The sequence below is a fragment of the Hordeum vulgare genome, chromosome 1H (genome assembly GCF_904849725.1).
Source record: "Hordeum vulgare subsp. vulgare chromosome 1H, MorexV3_pseudomolecules_assembly, whole genome shotgun sequence".
Taxonomy (NCBI): Eukaryota; Viridiplantae; Streptophyta; class Magnoliopsida; order Poales; family Poaceae; genus Hordeum; species Hordeum vulgare.
In genome coordinates, this window is record NC_058518.1 from 473,361,623 (window position 1) to 473,385,656 (window position 24,034).

The 24,034-nt window shown below is 48.7% G+C and overlaps 1 protein-coding gene across 1 annotated transcript; it reads right to left on the reverse strand.

Moving 5' to 3' along the window:
- Window positions 1-14,407: 14,407 nt before the first annotated feature.
- Window positions 14,408-17,571, reverse strand: LOC123446573 (probable serine/threonine-protein kinase At1g01540). The gene is made up of 7 exons (XM_045123153.1): window positions 16,813-17,571; window positions 16,612-16,716; window positions 16,373-16,495; window positions 16,037-16,207; window positions 15,815-15,944; window positions 15,512-15,721; window positions 14,408-14,872 (listed from the first exon to the last, which is right to left on the reverse strand). Exons 1-7 carry the CDS (start codon window positions 17,481-17,483, stop codon window positions 14,726-14,728), a joined length of 1,557 nt encoding a protein of 518 aa, XP_044979088.1. The 5' UTR covers window positions 17,484-17,571; the 3' UTR covers window positions 14,408-14,725.
- Between the last annotated feature and the right edge of the window lie 6,463 nt (window positions 17,572-24,034).

The window sequence follows — 24,034 nt, forward strand, 5'->3', positions numbered from 1 at the left end:
TAATTCAACTATACCGAAACATCACGAAACCTTAAGTGTGCAGAACCTGCGGGTTCAAGAACTATGTAGACATGACCGAGACACTCTCCGGTCAATATCCAATAGCGGGACCTCGATGCCCATATTGGATCCTACATATTCTACGAAGATCTTATCGGTTGAACCTTTATGTCAAGGATTCAGTTAATCCCGTATAATGTTCCCTTTGCCCTTCCGTTTGTTACTTGCCTGAGATTCGATCGTCGGTATCTCTATATCTATTTCAATATCGTTACCGGTAAGTCTCTTTACTCGTTTTGTAATACAAGATCGTGTGACTAACTCTTTAGCCACATTGCTTGCAAGGCTTGTTTGTGATGTTGTATTACTGAGTGGGCCCCAAGATACCTCTCCGTGATAAATTCTAGTCTTGATCCATGCTAACTCAATGGACACCTTCGGAGATACCTGTAGTGCACCTTTATAGTCACCCAGTAATGTTGCGACGTTTGATGCACACAAGGCATTCCTCCGGTGTCAGTGAGTTACATGATCTCATGGTCATATGAACGTATACTTGACATGCAGAAAGCAATAGCAACAAAATGACATGATCACATGCTACGTTTATAGTTTAGGTCTTGTCCATCACAACATTCCCCTAATGATGTGATCTCGTTATCAACTGACAACACTTGTCTATGGCTAGGAAACCTTAACCATCTTTGATCAACGAGCTAGTCAACTAGAGGCTCACTAGGGACATTGTCTTGTCTATATATCCACACATGCATTTGTGTTTCCTTTCAATACAATTATAGCATGGATAATAAACAATTATCTTGAAATAGGAAATATAATAATAACTATTTTATTATTGCCTCTAGGGCATATTTCCAACAAAGCCCAAGCCTAGCCCGACCCTGTTGGCGGGCTCAAAACTCAGGCCCAAGCCCGGCCCACGGGCAAGCCCCTCGAGCCTAAGCCCTGGATTTTTGGATCGGGCCGGGCCGAAGGTGGCGAGGTGTACTCTGAGGGTCAATATTAAAGGTCGCATGTATCATACGCCATAAAGTTTGGCGAGAGGACATTTGAGAAGGAGGTGTTGTACAATTTCGTCATGATCGCAAAGCAACATGCATACTACCCTCCCACCTTCATTTTGCCAAATTAACCTTAGTGAGAATCATTTCTTAATAAATGAACCACATGAAAATATTGATTCTTAAGGATACTTTAATCTTCTAAATATGAATTGATTTGGGGATTGGACTGGAGTCGATTAATTCTAAATACGTAGATTTCACAGAGAATACCCCATTGGTGGATAATTTTCAATGAAACGTATCAGGTTCATCACATCGGTGAATGTCCATCACCCTTCGCACAAGATGCAACCAGCTGCCCCATCAACCCCCCACTAGTGACCTCTTGAACTATATATTTAAAGGAACAAACTATAATACTGTGCCACTAAGCATCCTTGCGTTGTATAATATTATATAGAGAATGGTATTTTGTGTCTATGGCATCTCCCCTAACTATGTATCTTCTCATAATCTAGTAGAGTTACTGTTTCCAACGATAAATTTAGTCATGTTAAAGAAGGCGACTTTCGTCCTCATTAGCCCCTTCCAGAAAGATGAGTCATTGGATCTTACGGTAGCCTGGGCCAAGGTCTTGGACTGCATGTACTTTTTGCGCAAGATTTGTACCCACATTCCTTCAATTTCAACAAAAAACCTATACAACAATTTTCTCAAAAGATATCTATTCTTAACCTCCAAATTCTCAATCCCTAACCCATCTTGGCCATTCGGCGTGTAAATAATAACCCATTTGGTAAGACTATTTTTTTTAACTTCATTACTTTGCTAGAAAAATCGTGATTGACAGAAGTAACACCTTTTTCAAACCCTGCACGCACCTTGAAGAAAGAGAGTAGAAACATCGGCATGCTTGTCAACTTGAGTTCGTAGGACTCAGACTTGTTTCCTCCCACACTCGTCAAAGCCCTTAATCTGTAAAACTTGTTAAAGAAACGGTCATTTAACTTGTCATACGCCTTCTGAAAATTCACAAGCAAAATGGCACGTGCGTTGCAACGTGAGAAACAAATACCACACGCTTTTAATCTTTTTATAATCATTTTGATTTATTAAAATAATAAGCTAACTAACTAATGTAGTCAGTCCTATCCTATTTTGTTGAGAAATCACGTCCATTGTTAATTCCACCATGATGAGAAATTAAGCGGGACAAGCAAAGCAAAACAAAGAGGCTACGTGAATTGATCAATGGACTGTTATCTTACTTCACTCATGGGGTAGAGAATGTGGGATCAGATGACAAACTGAAGGTGGTGTTCCATTCTCTGTCTCTACAACAATACAATATTACATTCAATACATTCATTCATCAGCAAACAAATCCCTACAAAACAAAATTTCTTGCCGGTGCTTGGCACGCGGTTCGAGGCATGGGGAGGGGATCTCACCAGATGATGAGTTCCTGCCGGAGGAGGGGATACGATGAGGGGAGCAAGGGTTAGGCGCCTCTATCTGGCCTTAAGGAGTCGTCGTTGCCGCGCCATAACCTCGGAGTTCCCCGTGTGAGCCATGGAGGCCCGCTTCCACCTACAAGTACTTCGCTCCGCCGCGTCCCCGCCGTTCTGCATCAAGCAGACGCATCATCCCCAGCCACTGTAGTTGTCGCGTTGATTTGACCCAGAAGCTGTGCTCCAGCGCTGAAACGGGGGCAGCAAGCGGGTAGAGGTACGGCCGCGGAGGCGGGTGGGTTGAGATCGACAACAGTGGTGGTTGAGGTCGGCCGCGGAGGCGAGTGGTGTGGCAGCGGCCTCCGCACAGTCCAAGGTGGACCAGGGTCGACACGATGCGCTCGAGCGCCGCAACAGGGGCAGTGAGCGGGGAGAGGTACGACCGCGGAGGCGGGTGGGTTGAGATCGGCAGCGGTGGCGGTTAAGGTCGGCCGCGGCGGCGAGTGGTGTGGCGGCGGCCTGGGCACAGGCCAGGGTGGCCGAGGGTCGACGGGAGGAGGCGATGCGTACGGGTATAATTTTTTGCAGCGAATCGTTTTTTCCTTTTGCGTTGCAGATAAATGATGGAGCGCGGGTTGCATAACAAAAATTACACGGGCTTTTTTATAAAAATGTCGCGGTGGGTTTTCTGACGGAAGCCATAGTCTCTTTATTATTAGGTATATAGATATATAGCAAAAGGGCCCGTGCGTTGCAACGGGAGAAAAAAATACCACATGCTTTTAATATTTTTATAATCATTTTGATTTATTAAAATAATAAGCCAACTAACTAATGTAGTCAGTTCTATCCTATTTTGTTGAGAAATCAACCCATCCATTGTTAATTCTACCATGACGAGAAATTGAGCGGGACAAGCAAAGCAAAACAAAGAGGCTACGTGAATTGATCAATGGAGTGTTATCTTATTTCACTCATGGGGTAAAGAATGTGGGATCAGATGACAAACTGAAGGTGGTGTTCCATTCTCTGTCTCTACAACAATACAATCTTACATTCAATACATTCATTCATCAGCAAACAAATCCCCACAAAGCAAAATTTCTTGTCGGTGCTTGGCACACGGTTGGAGGCATGGGGAGGGGATCTCACGAGATGATGAGTTCCTGCCGTAGGAGGGGATATGATGAGGGGAGCAAGGGTTAGGCGTCTCTATCTGGGCATAAGGAGTCGCCGTTGCCGCACCATAACCTCTGAGTTCCCCGTGTGAGCCATGGAGGCCCGCCTCCACCTGCAAGTACTTCGCTCCGCCGCGCCGCCGCCGTTCTGCATTGAGCAGACGCATCATCCCCAGTCACTGTAGCTATCGCGTTGATTTGATCCAGAAGCTGTGCTCGAGCGCCAAAATGGGGGCAGCAAGCGGGCAGAGGTACGGCCATGGAGGCGGGTGGGTTGAGATCGACAACAGTGGTGGTTGAGGTCGGCCGCGGCGGCGAGTGGTGTGGCTGTTGGAATTATGCCCTAGAGGCAATAATAAATGTATAGTTATTATTATAATTCCTGTATCAAGATAATAGTTTATTATCCATGCTATAATTGTATTGAATGAAGACTCATTTACATGTGTGGATACATAGACAAAACACCGTCCCTAGCATGCCTCTAGTTGGCTAGCCAGTTGATCAATGATAGTCAGTGTCTTCTGGTTATGAACAAGGTGTTGTTGCTTGATAACTGGATCACGTCATTGGGAGAATCACGTGATGGACTAGACCCAAACTAATAGACGTAGCATGTTGATCGTGTCATTTTGTTGCTACTGTTTTCTGCGTGTCAAGTATTTATTCCTATGACCATGAGATCATATAACTCACTGACACCGGAGGAATGCTTTGTCTGTATCAAACGTCGCAACGTAACTGGGTGACTATAAAGATGCTCTACAGGTATCTCCGAAGGTGTTAGTTGAGTTAGTATGGATCAAGACTGGGATTTGTCACTCCGTGTGACGGAGAGGTATCTCGGGGACCACTCGGTAATGCAACATCACACACAAGCCTTGCAAGCAATGTAACTTAGTGTAAGTTGCGGGATCTTGTATTACGGAACGAGTAAAGAGACTTGCCGGTAAACGAGATTGAAATAGGTATGCGGATACTGACGATCGAATCTCGGGAAAGTAACATACCGAAGGACAAAGGGAATGGCATACGGGATTATACGAATCCTTGGCACTGAGGTTCAAACGATAAGATCTTCGTAGCATATGTAGGATCAAATATGGGCATCCAGGTCCGGAAACGAAGATTGATATATAGGATGACCTCATTTGATTACCGGAAGGTTTTCGGAGTTACCGGGAATGTACCGGGAATGACGAATGGGTTCCGGGAGTTCACCGGAAGGGGGCAACCCACTCCGGGGAAGCCCATAGGCTTTTGGGGGGGTCACACCAGCCCTTAGTGGGCTGGTGGGACAGCCCACCAATCCCCTATGCGCCAAGAGAGAAAAAATCAAAGGAAAGGAAAAAAAAGGAAGAAGTGGGAAAGGGGAAGGACTCCCTCCCACCAAACCAAGTAGGACTCGGTTTGGGGGGGGGGGAGAGTCCTCCCCCCTGGCTCGGCCGACCCCTTGGGGATCCCTTGGACCCCAAGGCAAGGTCCCCCTCCCTCCTCCTATATATATGGGGCTTTTAGGGCAGATTTGAGACGACTTTCTCACGGCTGCCCGACCACATACCTCCATAGTTTTTCCTCTAGGTCGTGTTTCTGCGGAGCTCGGGCGGAGCCCTGCTGAGACAAGATCATCACCAACCTCCAGAGCGCCGTCACGCTGCCGGAGAACTCTTCTACCTCTCCGTCTCTCTTGCTGGATCAAGAAGGCCGAGATCATCGTCGAGCTGTACGTGTGCTGAACGCGGAGGTGCCGTCCGTTCGGTACTAGATCGTGGGACTGATCGCGGGATTGTTCGCGGGGCGGATCGAGGGACGTGAGGACGTTCCACTACATCAACCGCGTTCTCTAACGCTTCTGCTGTATGATCTACAAGGGTACGTAGATCACTCATCCCCTCTCGTAGATGGACATCACCATGATAGGTCTTCGTGCGCGTAGGAAAATTTTTGTTTCCCATGCGACGTTCCCCAACAGTGGTATCAGAGCTAGGTTCATGCGTAGATGTCTTCTCGAGTAGAACACAAAAGGTTTTGTGGGCGGTGATGTGCGTTTTTCTGCCCTCCTTAGTCTTTTCTTGATTCCGCGGTATTGTTGGATTGAAGCGGCTTGGACCGACATTACTCGTACGCTTACGAGAGACTGGTTTCATCGTTACGAGTAACCCCCTTTGCTCAAAGATGACTGGCAAGTGACGGTTTCTCCAACTTTAGTTGAATCGGATTTGACCAAGGAGGTCCTTGGATGAGGTTAAATAGCAACTCATATATCTCCGTTGGGGTGTTTGCGTAAGTAAGATGCGATCCTACTAGATACCCTTGGTCACCACGTAAAACATGCAACAACAAAATTAGAGGACGTCTAACTTGTTTTTGCAGGGTATGATTGTGATGTGATATGGCCAACGATGTGATGTGATATATTGGATGTATGAGATGATCATGTTGTAATAGAAATATCGACTTGCATGTCGATGGTACAACAACCGGCAGGAGCCATAGGGTTGTCTTTATACTAACGTTTGTGCTTGCAGATGCGTTTACTATTTTGCTAGGATGTAGCTTTAGTAGTAATAGCATAAGTAGCACGACAACCCCGATGGCAACACGTTGATGGATGATCATGGTGTGGCGCCGGTGACAAGAAGATCGTGCCGGTGCTTTGGTGATGGAGATCAAGAAGCACGTGATGATGGCCATATCATGTCACTTATGAATTGCATGTGATGTTAATCCTTTATTGCACCTTATTTTGCTTAGAACGACGGTAGCATTATGAGGTGATCTCTCACTAAAATTTCAAGACGAAATTGTGTTCTCCCCGACTGTGCACCGTTGCTACAGTTCGTCGTTTCGAGACACCACGTGATGATCGGGTGTGATAGACTCAACGTTCACATACAACGGGTGCAAAACAGTTGCGAACGCGGAACACTCGGGTTAAGCTTGACGAGCCTAGCATGTGCAGACATGGCCTCGGAACACATGAGACCGAAAGGTCGATCATGAATCATATAGTTGATATGATTAGCATAGGGATGCTTACCACTGAAACTATACTCAACTCGCGTGATGATCGGACTTGGGATAGTGTAAGTGGATCATGAACCACTCAAATGACTAGAGAGATGTACTTTTTTGAGTGGGAGTTTAGCATATAATTTGATTAAAGTTGAACTCTAATTATCTTGAACATAGTCTAAGTCCACTTTGAATATATTTGTGTTGTAGATCATGGCTCACGCAAGTGTCATCCTGAATTTTAATACGTTCCTAGAGAAAGCTAAGTTGAAAGATGATGGAAGCAACTTTGTAGACTGGGCTCGTAATCTTAAGCTAATCTTACAAGCTGGAAAGAAGGATTATGTCCTTAATGCTGCGCTAGGAGATGAACCACCCGCTACGGCTGATCAGGATGTTAAGAACGCTTGGTTAGCACGTAAGGAGGACTACTCAATAGTTCAATGTGCAGTCTTGTATGGCTTAGAACCGGGACTTCAACGTTGCTTTGAGCGTCATGGAGCATTTGAGATGTTCCAGGAGTTGAAGTTTATCTTTCAGAAGAACGCCCGGATCGAGAGGTATGAGACCTCCGATAAATTCTATGCTTGCAAGATGGAGGAAAACTCGTCTGTCAGTGAACACGTGCTCAAATTGTCTGGGTACTCAAACCGTCTAGCTGAACTGGGGATTGAACTCCCGCAAGAAGCTATCACTGACAGAATCCTTCAATCACTGCCGCCAAGCTATAAAGGCTTTGTGTTGAACTACAACATGCAAGGGATGAACAAGTCTCCCGGCGAGTTGTTTGCGATGCTGAAAGTCGCAGAGTCTGAACTCCGTAAAGAGCATCAAGTGTTGATGGTGAGCAAGACCACTAGTTTCAAGAGAAACGGCAAAGGCAAGAGGGGCAGTTCGAAGAAGAGCGGCAAGCCTGTTGCCAATCCGCCGAAGAAACCCAAGGCTGGACCTAAGCCTGAAACAGAGTGCTTCTATTGCAAGGGTATGGGTCACTGGAAGCGCAATTGCCCCAAGTATCTGGCAGATAAGAAGGCGGGCAAAGAAAAATCAGGTATATTTGATATACATGTTATTGATGTGTACTTAACCGGCTCTCGTAGTAGTGCCTGGGTATTCGATACCGGTTCTGTTGCTCACATTTGCAACTCGAAGCAGGAACTGCGGAATAGACGAAGGCTGGCGAAAGACGAAGTGACGATGCGCGTAGGAAACGGTTCCAAGGTTGATGCAATCGCCGTCGGCACAGTGTCACTTCAACTACCATCGAGATTAGTGATGAACTTAAATCATTGTTATTTAGTGCCTGCGTTGAGCATGAACATTATATCTGGATCTTGTTTATTGCGAGACGGTTACTCTTTTAAGTTTGAGAATAATGGTTGTTCTATTTCTATGAGTAACATCTTTTATGGTCATGCACCGAATGTGAGAGGATTGTTCATATTGAATCTTGATAGAGATACGCATATACATAACATTGAGACCAAAAGAGTTAGAGTAAACAATGATAGCGCCATATTTTTGTGGCACTGCCGCTTGGGTCATATTGGTGTAAAGCGCATGAAGAAACTCCATGCTGATGGACTTTTGGAGTCACTTGACTTTGATTCACTTGACACGTGCGAACCATGCCTCATGGGCAAGATGACTAAGACTCCGTTCTCCGGAACAATGGAGCGTGCAAGTGACTTGTTGGAAATCATACATACCGATGTGTGTGGTCCAATGAGCGTGGAGGCACGCGGCGGATATCGTTATTTTCTCACCTTCACTAACGATTTAAGTAGATATGGTTATGTCTACTTGATGAAGCACAAGTCTGAAACATTTGAAAAGTTCAAGCAATTTCAGAGTGAAGTGGAAAATCATCGTAACAAGAAGATCAAGTTCCTACGGTCTGATCGTGGGGGTGAATATCTGAGTTTCGAGTTTGGTACTCACTTAAAACAATGTGGAATTGTTTCGCAGTTGACACCGCCTGGAACACCACAGCGTAATGGTGTGTCCGAACGTCATAATCGTACTTTGTTAGAAATGGTGTGATCTATGATGTCTCTTACTGATTTGCCGTTATCGTTTTGGGGTTATGCATTAGAAACAGCTGCATTCACTTTAAATAGGGCACCATCGAAATCCGTTGAGACGACACCATACGAACTGTGGTATGGCAAAAGGCCAAAGTTCTCGTTTCTTAAAGTTTGGGGATGTGATGCTTATGTCAAAAAGCTTCAGCCTGAAAAGCTGGAACCCAAAGCGGAAAAGTGCGTCTTCATAGGTTACCCGAGAGAGACAGTTGGGTACACCTTCTATCTCAAATCCGAGGGCAAAGTGTTTGTTGCTAAAAACGGAACTTTTCTCGAGAAGGAGTTTCTCTCGAGAGAATTGAGTGGGAGGAAGATAGAACTTGACGAGGTTGTCGAACCTCTCATCCCTCTGGATGGTGGCGCAGGGCAAGGGGAAACCTCTGTCATTGCGACGCCGGTTGAGGAGGAAGTTAATGATGATGATCATGAAACTCTAGTTCAAGTTTCTGTTGAACCACGCAGGTCGACGAGATCACGCGCTGCTCCAGAGTGGTACGGTAATCCCGTCTTGTCAATCATGTTGTTAGACAACAATGAACCTGCAAATTATGAAGAAGCAATGGTGGGCCCAGATTCCAACAAATGGCTAGAAGCCATGAAATCCGAGATAGGATCCATGTATGAGAACAAAGTGTGGACTTTGGAGATACTGCCTGAGGGCCGCAAGGCTATTCAGAACAAATGGATCTTTAAGAAGACGGACGCTGACGGTAATGTGACCGTTTATAAAGCTCGACTTGTGGCAAAGGGTTTTTCACAAGTTCCAGGAATTGACTACGGTGAGACTTTCTCTCCCGTAGCGATGCTTAAGTCCGTCAGAATCATGTTAGCAATAGCTGCATTTTTCGATTATGAAATCTGGCAGATGGATGTCAAAACGGCGTTCCTTAACGGTTTCCTTAAGGAAGAGTTGTATATGATGCAACCCGAAGGTTTTGTCGATCCTAAAAATGCTGACAAGGTGTGCAAGCTCCAGCGATCCATTTATGGACTGGTGCAAGCATCTCGGAGTTGGAGCAAACGCTTTGATGAGGTGATCAAAGCATTTGGGTTTATACAAGTGGTTGGAGAATCTTGTATTTACAAGAAAGTGAGTGGGAGCTCTGTGGCGTTTCTAATATTATATGTGGATGACATATTACTGATTGGAAACAACGTAGAGTTTTTGGAGAGCATAAAAGGTTACTTGAATAAAAGTTTCTCTATGAAGGACCTAGGAGAAGCTGCTTACATTCTAGGCATTAAGATCTATAGGGATAGATCAAAACGCCTGATAGGACTTTCACAAAGCACATACCTTGATAAAGTTTTGAAGAGGTTCAAAATGGAACAGTCCAAGAAAGGGTTCTTGCCAGTGTTACAAGGTACGAGATTGAGTAAGACTCAGTGCCCAGCAACTGATGAAGATAGAGAGCATATGCGCTCCGTCCCCTATGCTTCAGCCATAGGTTCTATCATGTATGCGATGCTGTGCACTAGACCGGATGTTAGCCTGGCCATAAGTATGGCAGGCAGGTTCCAGAGTAATCCAGGAGTGGATCACTGGACAGCGGTCAAGAATATCCTAAAGTACCTGAAAAGGACTAAGGAGATGTTTCTCGTGTATGGAGGTGACGAAGAGCTCGCCGTAAAAGGTTACGTCGATGCAAGCTTTGACACTGATCCGGACGACTCTAAGTCGCAAACCGGATACGTATTTATTCTTAATGGGGGTGCAGTAAGCTGGTGCAGTTCCAAGCAAAGCGTCGTAGCAGATTCTACATGTGAAGCGGAGTACATGGCTGCCTCGGAGGCAGCTAAGGAGGGTGTCTGGATGAAGCAGTTCATGACGGATCTTGGAGTGGTGCCAAGTGCACTGGATCCAATAACCTTGTTCTGTGACAACACTGGTGCCATTGCCTTAGCAAAGGAACCAAGGTTTCACAAGAAGACCAGACACATCAAACGACGCTTCAACCTCATACACGACTACGTCGAGGAGGAGGACGTAAATATATGCAAAGTGCACACGGATCTGAATGTAGCAGACCCGCTGACTAAGCCTCTTCCACGGCCAAAACATGATCGACACCAGAACTGTATGGGTGTTAGATTTATTACAATGTAATTCACATGGTGATGTGAGGGCTAGATTATTGACTCTAGTGCAAGTGGGAGACTGTTGGAATTATGCCCTAGAGGCAATAATAAATGTATAGTTATTATTATAATTCCTGTATCAAGATAATAGTTTATTATCCATGCTATAATTGTATTGAATGAAGACTCATTTACATGTGTGGATACATAGACAAAACACCGTCCCTAGCATGCCTCTAGTTGGCTAGCCAGTTGATCGATGATAGTCAGTGTCTTCTGATTATGAACAAGGTGTTGTTGCTTGATAACTGGATCACGTCATTGGGAGAATCACGTGATGGACTAGACCCAAACTAATAGACGTAGCATGTTGATCGTGTCATTTTGTTGCTACTGTTTTCTGCGTGTCAAGTATTTATTCCTATGACCATGAGATCATATAACTCACTGACACCGGAGGAATGCTTTGTGTGTATCAAACGTCGCAACGTAACTGGGTGACTATAAAGATGCTCTACAGGTATCTCCGAAGGTGTTAGTTGAGTTAGTATGGATCAAGACTGGGATTTGTCACTCCGTGTGACGGAGAGGTATCTCGGGGCCCACTCGGTAATGCAACATCACACACAAGCCTTGCAAGCAATGTAACTTAGTGTAAGTTGCGGGATCTTGTATTACGGAACGAGTAAAGAGACTTGCCGGTAAACGAGATTGAAATAGGTATGCGGATACTGACGATCGAATCTCGGGCAAGTAACATACCGAAGGACAAAGGGAATGGCATACGGGATTATACGAATCCTTGGCACTGAGGTTCAAACGATAAGATCTTCGTAGAATATGTAGGATCCAATATGGGCATCTAGGTCCCGCTGTTGGATATTGACCGAGGAGTCTCTCGGGTCATGTCTACATAGTTCTCAAACCCGCAGGGTCTGCACACTTAAGGTTCGACGTTGTTTTATGCGTATTTGAGTTATATGGTTGGTTACCGAATGTTGTTCGGAGTCCCGGATGAGATCACGGATGTCACGAGGGTTTCCGGAATGGTCCGGAAACGAAGATTGATATATAGGATGACCTCATTTGATTACCGGAAGGTTTTCGGAGTTACCGGGAATGTACCGGGAATGACGAATGGGTTCCGGGAGTTCACCGGAAGGGGGCAACCCACTCCGGGGAAGCCCATAGGCTTTTGGGGGGGGTCACACCAGCCCTTAGTGGGCTGGTGGGACAGCCCACCAATCCCCTATGCGCCAAGAGAGAAAAAATCAAAGGAAAGGAAAAAAAAAGGAAGAAGTGGGAAAGGGGAAGGACTCCCTCCCACCAAACCAAGTAGGACTCGGTTTGGGGGGGGGGGGAGAGTCCTCCCCCCTGGCTCGGCCGACCCCTTGGGGATCCCTTGGACCCCAAGGCAAGGTCCCCCTCCCTCCTCCTATATATATGGGGCTTTTAGGGCAGATTTGAGACGACTTTCTCACGGCTGCCCGACCACATACCTCCATAGTTTTTCCTCTAGATCGTGTTTCTGCGGAGCTCGGGCGGAGCCCTGCTGAGACAAGATCATCACCAACCTCCGGAGCGCCGTCACGCTGCCGGAGAACTCTTCTACCTCTCCGTCTCTCTTGCTGGATCAAGAAGGCCGAGATCATCGTCGAGCTGTACGTGTGCTGAACGCGGAGGTGCCGTCCGTTCGGTACTAGATCGTGGGACTGATCGCGGGATTGTTCGCGGGGCGGATCGAGGGACGTGAGGACGTTCCACTACATCAACCGCGTTCTCTAACGCTTCTGCTGTACGATCTACAAGGGTACGTAGATCACTCATCCCCTCTCGTAGATGGACATCACCATGATAGGTCTTCGTGCGCGTAGGAAAATTTTTGTTTCCCATGCGACGTTCCCCAACAGTGGCAGCGGCCTGGGCACACGCCAGGGTGGACCAGGGTCGACGTGATGCGCTCGAGCGCCGCAACGGGGGCAGTGAGCGGGGAGAGGTACGGCCGCGGAGGCGGGTGGGTTGAGATCGGCAGCGGTGGCGGTTGAGGTCGGCCGCGGCGGCGAGTGGTGTGGCGGCGGCCTGGGCACAGGCCAGGGTGGCCCAGGGTCGACTGGAGGAAGCGATGCGTACGGGTATATTTTTGCAGCGAATCGTTTTTTCATTTTGCGTTGCAGATAAATGATGGAGCGCGGGTTGAATAACAAAAATTACAGGAACTTTTTTTATAAAAATGCCACGGTGGGTTTTCCGACGGAAGCAATAGCCTCTTTATTATATACTAGCAAAAGGACCCGTGCGTTGCAACGGGAGAAAAAAATACCACACGCTTTTAATCTTTTTATAATCATTTTGATTTATTAAAATAATAAGCTAAGTAACTAATGTAGTCAGTCATATCCTATTTTGTTGAGAAATCAACCCGTCCATTGTTAATTCCACCATGATGAGAAAATTGAGCGGGACAAGCAAAGCAAAACAAAGAGGCTACGTGAATTGATCAATGGACTGTTATCTTATTTCACTCATGGGGTAGAGAATGTGGGATCAGATGACAAACTGAAGGTGGTGTTCCATTCTCTGTCTCTACAACAATACAATCTTACATTCAATACATTCATTCATCAGCAAACAAATTCCCACAAAACAAAATTTCTTGCCGGTGCTTGGCACACGGTTGGAGGCATGGGGAGGGGATCTCACCAGATGATGAGTTCATGCCGGAGGAGGGGATACGATGAGGGGAGCAAGGGTTAGGCGCCTCTATCTGGCCATAAAGAGTCGCCGTTGCCGCGTCATAACCTCGGAGTTCCCCGTGTGAGCCATGGAGGCCCGCCTCCACCTGCAAGTACTTCGCTCCGCCGCGCCTTATCCGCGCGCCGCCGCCGTTCTCCATCGAGCAGACGCATCATCCCGAGTCACTGTAGCTGTCACGTTGATTTGGTCCAGAAGCTGTGCTCGAGCGCCGAAACGGGGCATCAAGCGGGCAGAGGTACGGCCGCGCAGGCGGGTGGGTTGAGATCGACAACAGTGGTGGTTGAGGTCGGCCGCGGCGGCGAGTGGTGTGGTAGCGGCCTGGGCACAGGCCAGGGTGGACCAGGATTGGCGCGATGCGCTCGAGCGCCGCAACGGGGGCAGTGAGCGGGAAGAGGTACGGCCGCGGAGGAGGGTGGGTTGAGATCGGCAGCGGTAGCGATTGAGGTCGGCCGCGGGGCGAGTGGTGTGACGGCGGCCTGAGCACAGGCCAGGGTGGTCCACGGTCGACAGGAGGAGACGATGCGTACGGGTATAATTTTTACAGCGAATATTTTTTTTTCTTTTGCGTTGCAGATAAATGATGGAGCGCGGGTTAAATAACAAAAATTACAGGTTTTTTTTATAAAAATGTCACGGTGGGTTTTCCGACGAAAGCAATAGCCGCTTTATTATATTATATATATATATATATAATATAATATATATAGATTTTAAAGACCGCTTCATCTAGTTTTTTCGAATGAATTGCATGCAGCGTTTTATGTAAGACAACAATACCCTCTAATATGCATTTTTTCTTAAAGCTACTGCACACCAAGATATGGATGAGGAACGATCTGACACCAGAATAAAATTCACTATACAACAGTCCGGCAAGCTATGTCAATCACAGCGGGGAACACCTACGAAGAGCAGACAAACTGGGGGAAACTTTTCATCGAGGATATGCTCACCTACACCTTTTCGACAGATCAAGCAGGGCTTCCACAAAACTTACGAGGCAGAAGAGCCAGAGGAAGAACGACACCGACCAAAACAAGTTACAGCACCGCGTTTCCAAGCTCCCTAGAGCTTACTGAACGCAGCAGGGTTGCAGCAACCATGCAAGCAAAAACCTACGACGTGCGAGCGAACTAGCCCTACTGGAACCTGGACGGCGTAGTGGCGGCGGTGCTGGTGTTACCATCGTAGCAACTGCTGTGGCCTGATTCCGTCGCCGGCTTCCCGGGAACAACCCTTGATTTCTCCAGGGGGCTGCCTTGGCACGGCCGCATAGTCCGACGATCCTGTGGGCAGATGAGCAAAAAACTGTGAGTTTAATGAGGAGTAAGTCGAATTTCAGACTTAAGGCCTAGTTCCTGAAACTTCGGTTGAGATGCAGAATGACAACAGGATGGCAGAAACATATACTGAAGTTGCCAAAACAGAGCACGGTTCATGTTAGTAAACTCTAGTTCAAGGCCCCATCATAATTTTAATCAGAATGATCAAGGTGATATGGTGATCTCGAGGTCATCAATAGTTCTTTTTCGAGATGACAGAGTAGTAATTAACATCCCCAACGGCAGTTCAGAGCAGAGTCAGGTGACATGGTGATAACTTAACTAATCTCGAGGAATCTGCAATGAAGGCTTGATCCAAGGTCAGACATGAAACTAGTAATCAGGACCAACACACTGCTATTTTAATCCTGATGTACCTGCTCTGTCCATTTCTCCGGACTCAGATGCAGAGGTGTCCAGTTTTCAAATTATAGCAAGCATTTACACATTGATTGTAACTGGCACACACATACTTTATGACGGTTACCCGGCAAATGCGTGGATCTCGCCATATGTAACTTGGAGTATGTTGCTGGTAGTATGAGCAAATGAGCAATGTGATGGACTTGATAAACAAAGAGGTGAAGAAGCGGCGGGGCTCACCTCTCGGTACGGGAAGTCGTCGACCTCGAGCATATGGATGGCATGCCCCATCTTGGGCCGTTTGTGCGAGTCGGGGTCGACGCACCTCAGCGCGACAAGGAGCGCCTTCTTCAGGGCCTTGGAGGTAGGCTTCTCCGGCAATTTCGGGTCCAAAACCGCCTCGTAGTCCCTGTTGCCCACCATCTTCTTCAGCCACTCCACGAGGTTAACCTGCAGAGAAATGCGCCGGCAGACAGGAAGCTAAGGCCAAGCTCATCCTGCACGCATGACAGGCCAAAACAAACAGACGCAGAGCCATCCTACCTCGGCTGGAGGCCTCGCGTAGTCGACCGGGCACCGGCCGGAGATGATCTCCATTATGAGGACCCCGAAGCTGTACACGTCGCTCCGCTCGTTCAGCATGCCCGTGCTCGCGTATTCCGGCGCCACGTAACTGCCAGGAAGCAGAGGGATTGAAGAAATTCAGACGCAAATTCAGCAGTTCAGTTACATGTTGCGGAAACGGATGCAGTTCAGGCGACGCACCCGAACGTTCCCATGACCCTGGTGGTGACGTAGTTGCTGTCGGAGCCGAGGAGCTTGGCGAGGCCGAAGTCGGAGACCTTGGAGTTCCACCGCTTGTCCAGCAGTATGTTGCTCGACTTGATGTCCCTGTGCACCACCTTGGGCTCCAGCCCCTCGTGCAGGTACGTGATCCTGAAATCAAACCAGATCGCCGCACTTCAATTCGCAGATCAACCAACCAATTATCGCCGGGCGTACTCGGAGAATCAAAGGTGCTTAGGTGCATGAATGAAACAAGTAAAACACTGACAAATAAGATGATGATGACGATGATATATATGATGATAGTTCACCCACCCTTTGGCCGTGCCGAGCACGATGTCCATCCGGGCGTCCCAGGAGAGCGGGCTGACGGGCCCGACGTCGCCGTGAAGCCACTGCTCGAGGTTGCCATTGTCGACGTACTCGTACACCAGGATCCTGAGACCACAAGCAAGCAAGTGTCAAGTGCTGCGTGGTAGGTGAGATTGACAAGAGTACGTGTAGGCACGACGACGACGCCGATCCATGAGTGCATGTGGTGTGTTGGTGGGTACCGGTGCGCTCCCTCGACGCAGTAGCCCAGCAGCCGGACCAGGTTCTTGTGGCGGACGCGTCCGATCGCCTCCACCTCCACCGTGAACTCCCGCTCCGCCTGCCCCCTGCGCCGGCCATCGACATGAGTTTTGTCACGGAGCAACTAGCTTGGCGCAACGAAAACGAAGAGGAAAGGCACATGCTCTGTTGCTCGTACGCACCTGTTGTTGAGGAGGTTCTTGACGGCGACCTGGCGGCCGTCGGCGAAGACGCCCAGGTAGACGATGCCGTAGCCGCCCTCGCCGACGACGCGGTCGGGGGCGAAGCCGGCGGTGGCGTCGTCGAGCTCCCGGAGCGTGTACCAGTGGCCCCAGCCGAGGTGCGACACCTCGGGCCCCACCCCCAGGGACGACGCCGGGTCGGACTGCACGGACCCGGCCTCCGCGTCGGCGTGCGCCACCATGCGGCGGTCCTTGCCGGCCTCGATGTGCACGCGCTGCGACCCGTGCGCCACGCTGCCGCACAGCGAGTCGCCGCCGTCCTTGCTGCCGTCCTTGAGGTACGCGGCGCCCATCTCAAGGTAGTGGCGGAGGGAGCCGACGTGGACGGCCACCTCCTGGATCTCCTTGGAGACGGGCGGGATGTTCACCGCCGGCGAATGCGGCGCCGGCGCCGCGGCCGCCTTCCCCTTGGGACGGCGCCGCCGAGCGGCCACCGCGAGGTGGACCGAGATGAGCGCGAGGAGGAGCAGGAAGGCGGCGCCGACGGCGAGGCCGACGAGCACCCAGAGTCGCAGCCCCAGCACCGGCGTCCTGCGCGACAGCTCGTTGGTCAGCAGCGGCGGCGGGGGCGGCGCCGCCATTGCGCGCGCGCTCCGCTCGCGCCCGGCCATCTCCGCACGCAGTCCCTCCCAGCTACGCTCTCCTGGTCCTGCAAGGCTCGCTACCACCGCATGCTAATCTTGGTGCCCACCACCAGCAGCAGCAATGGCGCCGCAGCTGCAACGCTGCATATAGTGTGAGAGAGTGAGAGTGTGAGAGCACGACGAGAGTGTAGGTAGCTCTCTCGGGACCTTGGGTGGTTTCTGCGGGCCCGGTGGGGGCGCTGGGCACGGAAGGTTGTCTGTTTCTGTGGCCTGGGCCCGCTGGCAGGCCAAGCCTGGTTTAATCTGACACGAGGTTTTGTAACTAAACAAAAAGCTCAACAGTCCGAAGCAATGGATCTGGGAGTAATTAAAGTCGTGATCAACGTCCGGGATCCGGCTGAAACGTGCAGTCGTACCCTGTCTTGTCTGTACGTTCGCTCGGCCTTATCTCTCTCTCTCTCTCTCTCTGTACTCCAACACCATCCGTGTCTCCAGCTCGATCTGGACCGTCGGTTAACGGATCGGGTGGATGGCAGGGCCTCAAGGGCGTCTCTGACCCCCGAGTCCAGAACGAGACAGTAGTTCCGGGGGAATCTCTGGCCCTGCTTGCCGACGCCTCTGTTCTGCCTGCTCGCTCCCTTCAGCTTCAGTAAAAGTTTTACTGTCGTTTCGTCCTCATCTCCATCCCTCTGTCTGGCCTCTGCATCTTCCCCTCCGAGAGGGCGTGGCTAATTTGCAATATTCCGATCGCCGACCAATTAAATGAGTTTTCCCGTTAAACCAGGTAAACAAAACAAAAGTCAAAGGGAGTCATTATGACAGGAGGACCAGTTGCACAAAGTTGACGCCCGGTACTTATAAGATGCCAGAGTACCATTAGTGTAATGATACTCCCAAGCATCTGCCCGTGCATACACAGTTTGCTGTTTAACTTGCCAATATAGAACGTGTGTGCGTGCATGTGACGGTGCAATGCACCGAGGGGGTGCGTACGAGCACTGGCAATGGAAAACAGTTGGTGCCTTCTCCTTTGTCCCATAGCCTTCCTTCTTTTTTCTATACATGGACAAACCCTTTTCTCCCCCACGCTGCAAATCATTGAGAGGGAAAAAAGAGTGGCCAGACGTACAGACGCGCCCCCATTTTTCTACTCCGCTTATCCGCCCTTTTCCCCGTCGCTCGCAAAAGAACTCCGCCCGACCATCCATGCGCCAGCGAGCAAAGCGCGATCCAGGGCCGCGTCTACCGACAGCCCCGGCCTTCTTTCCGGCGTGCCATATTTGCGTGACTCGCGAACCCGTCACGCATCAGTCTGCTCGCGCGAGGTTGGCTGTGGACGGGAATCTTTAGCCCATTTTTAGACTCCTCAATTGCGGTCCGTCAAATGACACTACCGATCCCATCTTAAATAATGTATTTTACATTCGGACACCTTAAATTTCATATCTTAAATTCATATAATTCATGCAACTACTACGTCGACATATACACATCGTTCGGCTACCTCATTACTGTTAAACATGTCATCGAGCTATCAAAATTTGACATGTTTGGCATCATCTACGACTGCCCTTGTCCTTCCCGACGTCCTTGACGTCCTTGTCGTGGAAGTATCGGTCGAGGACGCAATACGGATCGAGACGGGTCTGCTCGTCGCCGCCGCTAACCTCCTTTTCCTTCTTCGATGGCAGTCCGGTCATTACACGGACCGCCCGATTCTGCTCGCGGACGAGGGCGCGCTTGTTCCTCCGCTGCTGTTTTCTCAAAATGCGGGCACGGATGGCTTCCTCCTCTACGGCCGCCCGCGCCGCCACATCAGCCGCCTCCGCCTCTGCCATTTCCTCTACGAGATAGGCCTCGACGATCCTTATCCTCTCCTTCCCACGACGGGCAGCCCGTTCCCGGTGGGACTCGAAGTCCTCGGGTCCGGTCGTTGGATCCGCCCACCGGGACATGGATGATCCGACCCAGAGGAACCGAGCGCCCTTTAAGCGGACACTATGGAGTCGCGACGGACAAATCCTCCCGTCGGTCGGGCACTGTCCTTGCGGGAGCGGCGGAGTGCAATGTGAACCGACATTGCCTCCTCCACTCCGCACGAGCCAACACCCCAATCAATGGATCCGAACTGACCAAAGCCAGATCCGATGGAGGCCATGCCGGAGAAGGCCGGAGATCGCCGGAGGTGAGTTTGGATGGCCGATGGGGGTGGAGGGCAGTGGAGTGAAGTGGTTAGGGTTTGATACGGCCAACGGATCTAGACAAATATATGTAGGGTTTGATATGGCCAACGGATCTAGACAAATATATGTAGGGTCGATGCGGGCCGGTGGAGGCCATGCCGGAGAAGGCAGGAGATCGCCGGAGGTGAGCTTGGATGGCCGATAGGGGTGGAGGACAGTGGAATGAAGTGGCTAGGGTTTGATACGGCCAATGAATCTAGACGAATATATGTGGGGTCGATGCGGGCCGGTGTGGGCCAGGCAAGGAGGGGTGTCGGTCAGCCCGAACGGTTGAGGCCGGTTTGAGAGGCTCGTCCGGGACAAATTTTTGTGACCGGGTAATGATCGAGCGGCCTGCTCGGGTGTTTGAGGAGGATTTGAGGGGTTCGACTATAAATGCTCTTATTCCTTAAGGAGGTGTTTTTTTTAAAAATTTCCTTAAGGCCTTGTTTGGTAGGGGTGTATTTTCGGAAATTGGTGGGGATTATCCCGGTCAAACCCGTAAATCTCCAAACATCCCAAAACATCATTTGGTTCCAGTGTATTTGACATGTTTCATCCTTACATTCCTCCATAAATCCTCAAACTCTAGTGCATTTTCTCAATACCCAATACACTACCCCTATCTAGTGGATTGGGGATGAATGGGGATTTTAAGGGATTGATACAAGAGTATGGTTTCATCCAATCCCTCTAAGGATTATCCCCGTCAATCCCTAAAAACCCTAGTACCAAGCAAGGCTTCAGGGTGTTTGTTTCAGAGATGGGTTCAATACATAATGACAAAGGCCAATTTTGATTGGTTAATCCAATCTGTCACATGTTTACACCATACAAGAAAAATGTTTCTCATCTTTGTTAACTCCACAACATAAACGCACACCTTCGTAAACGGTTTCAACCCGCTTATGGATTGATACCAACCACCCTTGGTAAGGTCATATGGTATCATGCCCCATGAGCCTCCTCCTCCAAGCATGACCCCCCTCCTCCTGGTCCATCGCCGCCTCCCAATCCCCTTCGAGTCAATCGTCGGCGCTTCCCTGGTCCCCTTTGAGCCCCCTTTGCCTCCCTTGCAACAACTGTCTTGTCCTACGTGACATGTGAAGCCATGGTTGCAAGACGAACAGGAAGAGTTCCCTGTGAAGATTGGAGCAGACAATGGTGCTTGTGATCAGGAAGCCCCGCGACGCTTGAGATTGGATGCGGTGTGCATTGCGCCCACATACTCGGGGACACACAATGGCGTGACACACAAGATCCGAGCGGCCATTGGGCGTGCTTTCAGGGACGAACGACGACGTTTGAGATCTTGGGCGGCTAGAAGCGAGCAATAACATGCCATCTATGAGGACCATGGTGGCCGGTGAGCAGCAGCGTCGAGCAAGAACATAGCGATAGTAAGAAATTCCTTTACCTCGATGTGAACCAAACAAACTTGGAAAATCCTCATTACACTTCCTTAAACAGTGTGATCTAATTACTATTTCCGTTACCAAATACGTGCTAAAGTTTTTAAAGGAGCAAAATAAACGGCTAACCACATCTAGTTGACCTATTTAAACAGGTTGAATAAATTTTTAGGTTTCTCTGGCTCGATGATCTGGTTGATCCTCTTGTGATTGGTCTATGAACTGGTTCTAGGCTGCTCTTAGCTATCGTTTAGCCCTATTTTGGCCCCTCCAGATTGGGTATGTAATAGCATCTTAGGGTGTATGTGGTTGACAAAATCATTGTTTGCCTCTTTGTATGTGTGTTTAGATTCGCCTCACTAGGGTAAACTTAATGCATATATGCTTTCTTGATGGTTTTGATAATTCATAACAACATACATTGTGTCTTGAACTATCAGTTTTATCTAGTTTATTTTAGATGAAGTCCATAGAAAGAATTCGCTGGATTGTGGGAAGAAGCCCCAAGGAAGTAGAAGAATTGGACTTTATGTGAGAAATCACAACCCAGTCCATAGGAAAACCAATATATTAAAACGGGATGAGGTGTATATGATGATCTGGTTGCTCAAGTGCTTAGAGTTAACCACCAAAAATCCTCATGAAATCCTTCCACAAAATATTATGTCCAAAGCCTAACAATCAAATTCAGTGCCAACAATATTTCCAAATCGGCCCTACTGAGTTTTACCCTAGACACAATCCAGAGCCCACCCAACCATCTTGGTGCCACCAAAGAGTGACCAACTCCCTCGTTGCCATTTGCTGGAAATTGGAATTTCCATTTTTTTCAAATCAGTACCACCGAGTTTGGTTAACTGTTGAGGCCATCCAAAATCACACTCATCGAGATTTATATATCGCTCTCACCGAAAAGACAAAAGTTGCCACATTTTGCACTGGTAGATGGGGCCAAGTTTTCACTTTAGTTTCATCGAGTTGGGTAATAATGTTGTAACGACTGAATTTTTTTATATGCCTTCACCTGCCTCTCACTCCGAGAAGAAGCACTCTGAACAAGTCAACACTTGCTCCATCCATTTTCTAAGAAAGAACCACTTACTCATGTGTTGAGATCAAGACATTCCACTTCAACCATATGAATTTTGATTTCTAGCATCCCAAGTTGCTTTCCATCCAATCAATCTTTTCGATGGTAGTTGGACTCCTGCAAACGGTCTTTTCATATAGGGGACGCTCTTGGGTCGTCTCCGAAATCCTTATTTTCATGGATTCGATGGGGATCTTTACCGTGCTCCTTAAAAAAATATAGATCCGAGTTATTTACGGGATCAGATCGGACAACTGTTTTTACGTGGACCCATATTTTAACAATTATTTTATGTGTTGGGGGCATTATGCGGGGTCTAGATGCTCCTAGGTTTGGTTTCGGTCTAGGGGATTTTGAAGGCGAGAAAGTGTTTGAATCATTCAGTTGAGACATACGAGAAATAATTGGTAAGCCGCGTTGGAGATGTCCTAAACAGATGTCGCGTGGGTGCTAAGATTCAGAGTAGCAGACAAAGAAGATGGGAAAATGGTCAGCAATGAGTAGGAGCATTCGCGCAAAGTGAGGAGCTACTAATTAGGCTGCTCCAGTCATAGGGCCGCAATGGCATGCGTCGGTCGACTCGATCACGATGTTAGCAAAATGGTTCATCTTCCCTCGGAGGCATCCGGGGTCGTTCTGGGTCAGATAAACAGAGATGCACGTCCCCTGCCCCACCGTGGCCAAAAAATGTTGTCAGCTAACGCAGGCACGCAGTTGGAGATCGCAGCCCACAATTTATGTGTATCACGATGCCCGCATGCATTTAACACCAACGTAGGACCCTGATTGATTACAGTTTCCCGTCCTTTTCGCCGCTGCAAGAGCCAAGCAAATCGAATCGCGACGAGCGTGCAGCAGTCGCAGACTAGCAGTTGGCAGTTGGAGTAATATGCATGCATGGACATCAGCAGCTGCAGGCGCGAGCGATAGATAGATAGATCTACAACGCCTCGCCAAAGATGGCACAAGTAGGAGTAGGAGTATTATGATGGGCAGGGGACTGGATCGTGATCGTCTCTAGTGTCTACACTCACTTTACTTTAGTGCATCAAATGGAGCTAGCGCTGCACAGTTGGCCCTTGGAATGAGCAGCTGGGCCAAAAGTGGCGAGCTGGCATGATGGCTAGGATCCAGGACCCGGGCATCGACCCCATTTTGCCCCAGGACTGCTAGTACTGCACTACGATGGTACTCCAGTGCCACTTACCTACAGTGCAATACAGGCTGCTCTAGATTAGATGCCGCTGTCATCTCCGGTTACCTGCAAAATAATTAAAGATTGTTCCGTTTGCAGCTCAGGAGTTCAGGTTGCACCATCGGGCTTGTTCCCGTTAGAAATCCTTTGGCAATGTCTAACGGAATTTCTGCTTCGCTGCACAAGAATCAGGTAACAAATGCAAAATCCGCTTTGCTCCTGCATAGTAGATTCAGTGCATGGATGGCAGTACTGTTAGATAAAACGAGATCAACGAGACACGAGAGACACGGATTTTTACGTGGAAACCCTTGCGGAAGAAAACCACGGACGCACGAAGGCGCAATTACTACGAGGAGAAGTATTACAAGCACGAGACGACAGGCCGTCTTTAGATGCGACTACATGGAGTATATATGAGGGGCAATACAGGAGAGTCCTTGAAGGACAAGTAAACGAGTTGTACTCGTACGCGTCGGTACCAACGCAAAGGCCCACACCGTTTGTACTACGTCTAGTCCAATACGGTAGAATTTGGATCACAATTTAACAATCTCCACCTTGAGCCAAATTCCCTCCAGTAGTCGAAGAAAGTGAATAACTCCATCCAAATCAGCTTAAACACCTTGTGCGTCAAAGTCCATAGGACTAGTGAGAAA